Source organism: Salvelinus fontinalis, chromosome 17 (assembly GCF_029448725.1).
Source record: "Salvelinus fontinalis isolate EN_2023a chromosome 17, ASM2944872v1, whole genome shotgun sequence".
NCBI lineage: Eukaryota > Metazoa > Chordata > Actinopteri > Salmoniformes > Salmonidae > Salvelinus > Salvelinus fontinalis.
Genome location: NC_074681.1, coordinates 46460087 through 46471222, shown reverse-complemented (window position 1 = coordinate 46471222; position 11136 = coordinate 46460087). Strand labels below are relative to the sequence as shown.

General features: G+C 44.0%; 1 protein-coding gene across 2 annotated transcripts; it reads right to left on the bottom strand.

Moving 5' to 3' along the window:
* Positions 1-3572: 3572 nt before the first annotated feature.
* Positions 3573-6865, bottom strand: si:ch1073-184j22.2 (dual specificity protein phosphatase 18). Of its 2 annotated transcripts, none has more exons than XM_055867622.1 (2): positions 6637-6865; positions 3573-5697 (listed from the first exon to the last, which is right to left on the bottom strand). In XM_055867622.1, the coding sequence occupies exon 2, from the start codon at positions 5689-5691 to the stop codon at positions 5095-5097; it is 597 nt and encodes a 198-aa protein (XP_055723597.1). In that variant the 5' UTR covers positions 5692-5697; positions 6637-6865; the 3' UTR covers positions 3573-5094. The 2 variants fall into 2 exon arrangements, with proteins under 2 accessions (XP_055723597.1, XP_055723596.1); XM_055867621.1 differs by lacking the exon at positions 6637-6865 and adding an exon at positions 5944-6627.
* Between the last annotated feature and the right edge of the window lie 4271 nt (positions 6866-11136).

Here is an 11136-nt window from a genome sequence, read left to right as displayed (position 1 = left end):
TGGCTACACCCACCCGTAGCACGCGCTCCAGCAGGTGTATCTCACTGATCATCCCTAAAGCCAAAACCTCATTTGGCCGCCTTTCCTTCCAGTTCTCTGCTGCCTGCGACTGGAACGAATTGCAAAAATCTCTGAAGTTGGAGACTTTTATCTCCCTCAACAACTTTAAACATCTGCAATCTGAGCAGCTAACCGATCGCTGCAGCTGTACATAGTCCATCGGTATATAGCCCACCCAATTTACCTACCTCACCCCCATACTGTTTTTATTTATTTACTTTTCTGCTCTTTTGCACACCAGTATCTCTACTTGCACATGATCATCTGATGATTTATCACTCCAGTGTTAATCTGCTAAATTGTAATTATTCGATTTATTGCCTACCTCCTCATGCCTTTTGCACACATTGAATATAGATTCTCTTTTTTCTACCATGTTATTGACTTGTTTATTGTTTACTCCATGTGTAACTCTGTGTTGTTGTCTGTTCACACTGCTATGCTTTATCTTGGCCAGGTCGCAGTTGCAAATGAGAACTTGTTCTCAACTAGTCTACCTGGTTAAATAAAGGTGAAATAAAATAAAATTAAATTTTAAAAAAATGGTGTAAAGGTGATTCAGATCTGAGGCTGTATACATTGAAGCGCCAAATGGTGGTGTGGGGGGATACCACGCTGTGTTGTTGGGCCTGCTTTATGTTGTTGGGGGACAGCTTTGGTGAGGTAGGACAAGGGCCCCTGCCACACGTTCAAATGTGTTTGCCAAGTGCTGAAACACAGTAAGAAAGATCTTATTTTCACTGCTGAAGCTGCCTTTCACTGCTCTTCTCCTCATTTGCTGTCCATGCCACCAGTTGATCTGCAAGCTCGCTCCGCCTAGCCTCACTTGTGGTACATGTCCCCGCTTGATGGATAACATCCCCTGAAGTACAAGCAGGATCATCTAAAAAACAAAGGTCAAATCATTTAATACATTTGCGGTATTGGTTACTGTAACCAAAAAAAGTTGGAATGTGACTGAGCTAGCTAGTTATTGTAAGCAATGGACTAATCACAGGCTGATGTTACTTGGTCTAAAGTTATTACTTTTTGCTGGCTAGCTCACGTTAGCTTACAGTGTACCATTGCTATGCATAGCCTACTGTCAACTTACCACTGGGGAAGAAATCGTAATTTCAGATGACAAACTGTTCAGTGTCTTGTTTGGACTTTAACTTGCAGCAGCAGGCACAGGACTGTCTCTGACGATGTATCCACAGTTCCGACTGGATTGCTTGTTGGTCGTGAGCCAATGATAGTGTCAATCATATCAAAATATTGACACTTGTCCTTTTCATCTGCTGAGCTTCCCGACTTCCTGAGTGCATTCCTCGCTGAAATGTATTGTGAGCGTAGTTGAAAAAAAATCTTTGTCCTACACTGCTCTGCATTCCCTGAATAGCCTTTTGCCGTATTTTTGTGGGTGTTTGCCATTTCTGCCTTGATACTCTCCCCCAGATCTGCAGTAAGGTCTCGGTTTCACAGACGGTCCATGTCACCCCTTTGCCCTTATTTGAAATGTATTTTTTTTCGCTAATTGTCTACCTAACGTTAACTGGATAACAAAAGTTGAATAACCAACAAAAAATAACGAATATCGCTCCAGTTGCAACCTGTATTTTAAAAGTTTTATGACACATGAACATCAGCACAGGCTGTTGCCGTGTCACAATACCTGGGACCCTGGTACTGGATCTCTGACCCACAGCCCTTGCAGGGTCCAGGATGTATTTGTGCCAGGATTCGTTCACGTTTCACATATGCTTTTTAGCGTGGATCAGGATATCAACCGCTCCAGGATCCAGATCATACAGAAATATGTGAAATATGTGCCCTCAGTGAGACCTGCTAGGTTGGATATGGGATTTATGGAAGTTGTGTAAAAATGAACAAAATCAAAAACGATAGTTTTGAGATATTTATATCAATAATTTTTTATGTTGAATAAATGAATGTGAGCATTTGTATTTCAGAATCTAGACATACTCCATATGTTACAGCACACTACAGTATAAGGAACATAATGACACCAATATGTTTGTATCATGTATTTAGGGCCTTACAGGAGGCATGTGTAGGGCATAAAAATTGTCCCTTTCATAATGATTTTCCCAAAAATGCTTTGTGACAAAAAAAAATAACATTTCAAACATCCTCCTAATTTAGTTTCTATGTGAGAATTGCCAGAACAATCTGCAATACCCAAAATATCCAGATTTTCTTTTGATAATGGGCCCTGAGTTGCAAAACCACCCTACTGCAGAAAGGGCCTAGCTGTAAACGTTAAGAACAAAGGCCTCTGCATAAAAAGCCTCCTGAAATATAATGATGTCAAACATAATGTCATGGGTGCGTCTACACATTTTACACGCTTTAACTTTAAAAGGGTTGATGTTCATATCCAGCATTAAAACAAGGCATTACAAATTACATCAATGCAACAACAACAATCACATACTAAAAAAAAACTGTAGTTCCAGGCTTAGTCCTTACTGGACATCCTTGAGATAATGTGAATGTGAAGAAGATCTTACTCCACTGTCATGTACAGTTTTAAACTTCAGGAAGAACCTAGGAAAACTCCCAGGAACAAGATTCCACAGCAGTGAACACAAGCAACAGCCAACAACAATAGTTCCCTAAATTTGTGTTGCATTGTTGTTTGCTTGTGTTTTTCTATTAGTATATCTTTTTTTCATCCCACAATTCAAAGATCAATTGTTGAATGTTAATGACTTCAATTAACTTGAACTCCCCTTACAGCGAGAAAGATGGCCATAACAATTCCCTCATTACTTTAGGCAGAAGATTTGCTGTCCGCATTCTTCCTCGGGTAGTGGAATACACATTTTTGTGCAGAGGTGGCGCTGCCAACTCTGGACCACAAAATGCCTCTTAAATGTCCTGTGCTGTGTTTCACCTCAACTTTCTCCCCCTCTCATTCCTATCTGCATTTAAACATTTTAATATGAAAGGGAAGTGGAATTCCAATATACTTAAAAAAAAATTATATCATAATATATATAATATATATATACAAAACAGTACCAGTCAAATGTTTGGACACAGCTACTCATTCAAGGGTTTTCTTTATTGAACTATTTTCTACATTGTAGAATAATAATGAAGACATCAAAACTATGAAATAACACATATGGAATCATGTAGTAACCCAAAAAATATTAAATACATGTATTTCAAATTAGCCACCCTTTGCCTTGATAACAGCTTTGCACACTCTTGGCATTCTCTCAACCAGCTTCATGAGGTAGTCACCTGGAATGCATTTCAATTAACAGGTGTGCCTTGTTAAAAGTTAATTTGTGGGATTTCTTTGGTGTCTTCACCATTATTCTACAATGTAGAAAATAGGAAAAATAAAGAAAAACCTATGAATGAGTAGATGTGTCCAAACTTTGGACTGGTACTGTATATATATATATATATATATATATATATATATATATATATATATATATATATATATATATATATATATATATATATATATACTGAACAAAAATATAAACGCAACATGTAAAGTGTTGGTCCAATGTTTCATGAGCTAAAATATATTTTAAAAATTGCACAAATTTGTAGTGAGTTAGTGAGCATTTCTCCTTTGCCAGGATAATCCAACCACCTGACAGGTGTGGCATATCAATAAGCTGATTAAACAACATGATGATCATTACACCTTGTACTGGGGACAATAAAAGACCACTTTAAAATGTGCACTTTTGTCACACAACACAATGCCACAGATATCTCAAGTTTTGAGGGAGCGTGCAATTGGTGTGCTGACCCAAGAAATGTCCACCAAATCGGTTTCCAGATAATATCTCTAATTTCTCTAACATACACCAGCGTTTTAGAGAATTTGGCAGTACGTCCAACCAGCCTCACAACCGCAGACAACGAGTAACCAAGCCAGTCCAGCACCTCCACATCCGGCATCTTCACCTACGGGATCGCCTGAGACCAGCCACCCAAACAGCTGATGAAACTGGGGGTTTGCACCACTGAAGAATTTCATCACAAACTGTAAGAAACTGTGTCAGGGTCATCTGCGTGCTCGTCGCCCTCACCAGGATCTTTACCTGACTGCAGTTCGGCGTTGTAACCGACCTCAGTGGGCAAATGCTCACATTCGATGGCCACTGGCACGCTGGAGAAGTGTGCTTTTCACGGATGACTCCTGGTTTCAACTGTACCAGAAATCCTGGTTTCAACTGTACCAGGAAGACAGCGTGTATTGAGTCGTGTGGGCAAGCGGTTTGTTGATATCAACGTTGTGAACAGAGTTCCCCATGGTGGCGGTGGGGTTATAGTATGGGCAGGCATAAGCTATGGACAACAAACCCAATTGCATTTAATCAATTGCAATTTGAAACCACAGAGATACCGTGACGAGATCCTGAGGCCCATTGTCGTGGTATTCATCCGCCGCCATCACCTCATGATAAGGCGCGGCTCCATGTCGCAAGAATCTGTACACAATACTCACAAAACATGTCCCCAATTGAGCATTTTTGGGACGCTTTGGATCGACGTGTACGAGAGCGCGTTCCAGTTTCCTGCCAATATCCAGCAACTTCGCACAGCCATTGCAGAGGAGTGGGACAACATTCAACAGGCCACAATCAACAGCCTGATCAACTCATCTGTCGCGATACATGAGGCGAAACGTGGTCACACCATATACTGACTGGTTTTCTGATTCACGCCCCCACCTTTCTTTATGGTGTCTGTGACCAACAGATGCATATCTGTATTCTCAGTCATGTGAAAACCATAGATTAGGACCTAATGAATTTATTTAAATTGAATGATTTCCTTATATAAACTGTAACTCAGTAAAATCTTAGAAATTGTTGCATGTTGTGTTTATATTTTGGTTCAGTGTACATATATATAAAGATTATTATTGTACTATATTTCCCTTATCAAATCAAGGCAGGGGACATGCCTGCTTCCCTGGTTTACATCCTCAGGCAGTAGGGCTGTAAGTTCTTCCCTCACATCTTCAGACAGAAAAGCAAACTTCCCTCCCTACTACTTCCTTACAAGCCTACCCTTCTTCAACCTCTTGGCCTGCGACAAAGACGACAACAACGGTGACCCGGGCAACAGCGGTGGTGACCGCTGTGTCCATGATGACCGCAGTGTCCATGGCGACAGGGGCGGCTTCACCGGCGGCATGGGCGCAGCCACCTTAACCGTATTCTTCCCATAGAGCCTCTTCTCAAACTCTAGTAGCTGCGCCCAGAAACCCGCGTTGAGTCGTACGTACGGCCGACTCTCCTGCACCCATGCGTGGGCCCGGCACAGAGTCACGCCCCGGTAGCGCATTAGGTATGCTATGACCAGGGCCGGCGAGCGGCTCATGCCAGCCGCACAATGCACCAGCGTACCCCCCGTCCGGTTGCTGTGGATGCGCTCTGCCACACGGTCAAAGTGGTCGCCCAGACGGGCGCTGGGCAGGTCGGAGACGGGCACACGCAGGCACTCCACGCCTGGGTAGACTGGGCAAGCGTGGTTGAGGGTGGCATTGATGATGAGGGTAATGCCCTTGCGGGAGACCAGGGCCTGGTTGAGGGGGGCGTCTGCTCCACTCAGGAACAGGGTGGGGGTGATCTGAGAGACCGACATGGCTGCCTGCGAGGGAAACACAAACAAACACCTCATTACCAATACAAGCTTTAGTTCCGTCTCAGCACTAGTAACACATGCATCAGCTTATCTGGGTCCAGACAAAAAAAATAATGATCAGACCATGATATTACATAATGTTATTGATTATTTGAAACAGGTGTGTGATTGGAGGAACAAAACCTTTACACTCTACCACTTAGAACCTGAGTGGGGGATCTATAATATGCCTAATATGCTGTAGCTACTAACCCTGGTCTTGGAGTGCAGGCTTTCGTTCCAGTTCAGCACTAGCACACCTAATGCATCCAAAGTCATATATCGAAATACATAATCAAGACCTTTAGTTGAATCAGGTGTTTTGGCTGTTTCCAAAGCATAACCTGTTCTCTAGGACCAGACTTGGCGACCACTTCATTTCCATCAATACAACCTAGTAAGAGATCATCATTACTAAATTGTTGAGTTCAACACAAATATTTTACGAGGACCTGGATAGAAACAAATTGTAGCATGATACGCACTCAAAATACTTGTACCATTTTATCATAGTAAAAAGACAACCTTTTGAACAAAGTGGACGTGAAGTTAGTAAGAACCAATCCGTCTTCTATTATTCTATGAATACCCATTCTGCCCACGTTCACAATCCTTTACCCTCAGTAAAATGAGCATGTCATGTGGGTGACTAGAAAGACATTGTGGTTCAATACCATGAACATTTTAAACGGCGGGCTTATATGTAAACGCAATGGTGTCATATTCATAAAGTAAAAGCTCTGTGTTTTTTAAATGTTTTAGAGTTATTTATGCTTGCCACCGTATGCAAAGCTTGTGCAATTCTCAGTCACGTTTCATAGGAGTGAGCCTATGTGTTGTGTAATGTGTTGTGAGACGATGTTAGTCTGAGCTGCCGCCTGTGTGTTTGTGTGTATAGTGACTCACCTGGTCCTTTAGTAGTAGGCTGCCTCTGTATGTCTGGATCTGTCTCTCAGGTTAGAACATTTCTGGTCACGAGAAGCGAACCCCTGTTGGGGCACTCACATAGCACAAACACACACCCATAAAAAGGCTTTGGGCCTGATGGCCAATAAAGAGAGAGATTAATTTTAGACTACCCCGGCAGCTGGGGTACAGCTCCTGAAAACATTGTCACGTGCACCCACATTTCCCCCCCCCCCCCCCCCCCCAACACACACACACACACACACACGTCCTATATATCTGACAGGGATCCATTTCCAATTATCACCATCCAATTTGGATGGAATTACCAGGAGAGGCAGTGACATAAGTTACTACAGCAGACAAAAGTCAAACGACATGTTGCAATACACAACAGTTGTCCTTTGATCAGTATTTTTTGTGGTTGTAAAATCTCAGTCACATTTGTATTCAAGCTCTAGACAGCATACATCTCTCTCTTCATTGGGTGTCAGATCGGTTTGGATGGGGGAAAGTTAACCAATGCCTAACTTTACCCTAATCCTGACCTTAAATGTAGCCCTATTCTTAGCCCATTTTTATCCCTATGCCTAACCTTAACCATTGGATATACCGGTTGAATATTAACTTCCTTTTCTTATTTGATATGGGGTGGGATGCATGGTCAAATAAAATACCTTTAAATCATATCTTGTGACATCAAGACATAGACCTACATTGACATTAATGGATTAACATGCTGTTCACATTTAGGCTAATATGTTTTCTGGATTATTATAACCCTTGTGAAACATGCAATAAATGCACATAAAATATTAAACTTCGTTTTCTTATTCATGTTTTTGTCAGTCACCTTTCAAAAAGACAGACTCTACTAACAAAGGTGAAACTTTGTCGATACATTAATCATTTTTTGCCAGGACGTATACCTTGAATTGACTATTAATATCTAATGCATTTGGATCAGAGAGGAAGAGGCAAAGTATATAGATGCTCTATGTTTGGAGGCAGAAATGTCTAACGTTATACACAACATCAATGTGCGTTTAAACGGCAAGTGATGTAGTTAGTCTGCACCATCTTGTTTTTGCATTCCAACCATAGAGATAGATAGAGGAGATAGATAACCTGTTTTAGCATGGACATTGCAATAGAGGGCTCCCGCCATGATTCCGCCATTTTAAATTAGTCAACTGGTAGCCTAGTGGTTAAGAGAATTGGGCCAGTAACCGAAAGGCCGCTGGTTCAAATCCCAGAGCCGACTAAGTGAAAAATCTGTGCCCTTAAGCAAGGCACTTAACCCTAATTGCTCCTGCAAATTGCTCTGGATAAGAGTTTCTGCTAAATTACTCAAATTTAACTGAGTGGGGATTCCTATGGGTTGTAGCCTCAATGGTATAAAGACATGAAGATGAGTCCTCTATCTAGCTCTATGTTTCCAATGCATTGCAAATATTACCCTTCTACTAGCACTACGATCACGGATCGTCTTTGCAGAGTCCCCCTGCAAAGACATGATAAACTTCCGGCTCCGACAGAGATGGCTGCCTCGCTTCGCGTTCCTAGGAAACTATGAGGTATTTTGTTTTTTTTACGTGTTATTTCTTACATTGGTACCCCAGGTAATCTTAGGTTTTATTACGTACAGTCGGGAGGAACTACTGGATATAAGAGCAACGTCAACTCACCATCATTACGACTAGGAATACGACTTCCCGAAGCGGATCCTCTGTTTTGCCCAGCACCCAGGACAATGGATCGGATCCCAGCCGGCGAACCAAAACAACGTTGCCGTAAAAGGGGCAGACGAAGCGGTCTTCTGGTCAGGCTCCGGAGACGGGCACATCGCGCACCGCTCCCGAGCATACTACTCGCCAATGTCCAGTCTCTTGACAACAAGGTTGATGAAATCCGAGCCAGGGTAGCATTCCAGAGAGACATAAGAGACTGTAACGTTCTTTGCTTCATGGAAAAATGGCTCACTCGAGACACGCTATCGGAGTCGGTACAGCCAGCTGGTTTCTTCACGCATCGCGCCAACAGAAACAAACATCTTTCTGGTAAGAAGAGGGGCGGGGGGGTATGCCTTATGATTAACGAGACGTGGTGTGATCATAACAACATACAGGAACTCAAGTCCTTCTGTTCATCTGACTTAGAATTCCTCACAATCAAATGTCGACCGCATTATCTACCAAGAGAATTCTCTTCGATTATAATCACAGCCGCTTATATTCCCCCCCAAGCAGACACATCGACGGCCCTGAACGAACTTTATTTGACTCTATGTAAACTGGAAACCACATATCCTGAGACTGCATTCATTGTAGCTGGGGATTTTAACAAGGCTAATCTGAAAAACAAGACTCCCTAAATTCTATCAGCATATCGATTGTGCTACCAGGGCTGTTAAAACCCTAGATCATTGTTATTCTAACTTCCTCGACGCATATAAGGACCTCCCCCGCCCTCCTTTTGGAAAAGCTGACCACGACTCCATTTTGTTGCTCCCAGCCTATAGACAGAGACTAAAACAGGAAGCTCCCGCGCTCAGGTCTGTTCAACGCTGGTCCGACCAATCTGATTCCACGCTTCAAGATTGCTTCGATCACGTGGATTGGGATATGGTCCGCACTGCATCAAACAATAACATTGACGAATACGCTGATTTGGTGAGCGAGTTTATTAGCAAGTGCATCGGCGATGTCGTACCCACAGCAACTATTAAAACATTCCCAAGCCAGAAACCGTGGATTGATGGCAGCATTCGCGCGAAACTGAAAGCGCGAACCACTGCCTTTAACCAGGGCAAGGTGACCGGAAACATGACCGAATACAAACAGTGTAGCTATTCTCTACACAAGGCTATCAAACTAGCTAAGTCCCAGTACAGAGACAAAATAGAGTCGCAATTCAACAGCTCAGACACAAGAGGTATGTGGCAGGGTCTACAGTCAATCACGGGTTACAAAAAGAAAACCAGCCCCGTCGTGGACCAGGATGTCTTGCTCCCAGACAGGCTTAATAACGTTTTTGCTCGCTTTGAGGACAATACAATGCCACTGACACGGCCCGCTACCAAAACCTGCGGGCTCTCCGTCACTGCAGCCGAGGTGAGTAAAACATTTAAACGTGTTAACCCTCGCAAGGCTGCAGGCCCAGACCGCATTCCCAGCCGCGTCCTCAGAGCATGCGCAGACCAGCTGGCTGGTGTGTTTACGGACATATTCAATCAATCCTTATCCCAGTCTGCTGTTCCCACATGCTTCAAGAGGGCAACCATTGTTCCTGTTCCCAAGAAAGCTAAGGTAACTGAGCTAAATGACTACCGCCCCGTAGCACTCACTTCCGTCATCATGAAGTGCTTGAGAGACTAGTCAAAGACCATATCGCCTTCACCCTACCGGACACCCTAGACCCACTCCAATTTGCTTACCGACCCAATAGGTCCACAGACGACGCAATCGCAACCACACTGCACACTGCCCTAACCCATCTGAACAAGAGGAATACCTATGTGAGAATGCTGTTCATCGACTACAGCTCAGCATTTAACACCATAGCACCCTCCAAACTCGTCATCAAGCTTGAGACCCTGGGTCTCGACCCCGCCCTGTGCAACTGGGTCCTGGACTTCCTGACGGGCCGCCCCCAGGTGGTGAGGGTAGGTAACAACATCTCCACCCCGCTGATCCTCAACACTGGGGCCCCACAAGGGTGCGTTCTGAGCCCTCTCCTGTACTCCCTGATCACCCACGACTGCGTGGCCATGCACGCCTCCAACTCAATCATCAAGTTTGCGGATGACACTACAGTGGTAGGCTTGATTACCAACAACGACGAGACGGCCTACAGGGAGAAGGTGAGGGCCCTCGGAGTGTGGTGTCAGGAAAATAACCTCCCACTCAACGTCAACAAAACCAAGGAGATGATTGTGGACTTCAGGAAACAGCAGAGGGAGCACCCCTCTATCCACATCGACGGGTCAGTAGTGGAGAAGGTGGAAAGTTTTAAGTTCCTCGGTGTACACATCACGGACAAACTGAAATGGTCCACCCACACAGACAGCGTTATGAAGAAGGTGCAGCAGCGCCTCTTCAACCTCAGGAGGCTGAAGAAATTCGGCTTGTCACCAAAAGCACTCACAAACTTCTACAGATGCACAATCGAGAGCATCCTGTCGGGCTGTATCACCGCCTGGTACGGCAACTGCTCCGCCCACAACCGTAAGGCTCTCCAGAGGGTAGTGAGGTCTGCACAACGCATCACCGGGGGCAAACTACCTGCCCTCCAGGACACCTACACCACCCGATGTCACAGGAAGGCCATAAAGATCATCAAGGACAACAACCACCCAAGCCACTGCCTGTTCACCCCGCTATCATCCAGAAGGCGAGGTCAGTACAGGTGCATCAAAGCAGGGACCGAGAGACTGAAAAACAGCTTCTATCTCAAGGCCATCAGACTGTTAAACAGCCACCACTAACATTTAGCAGCCGC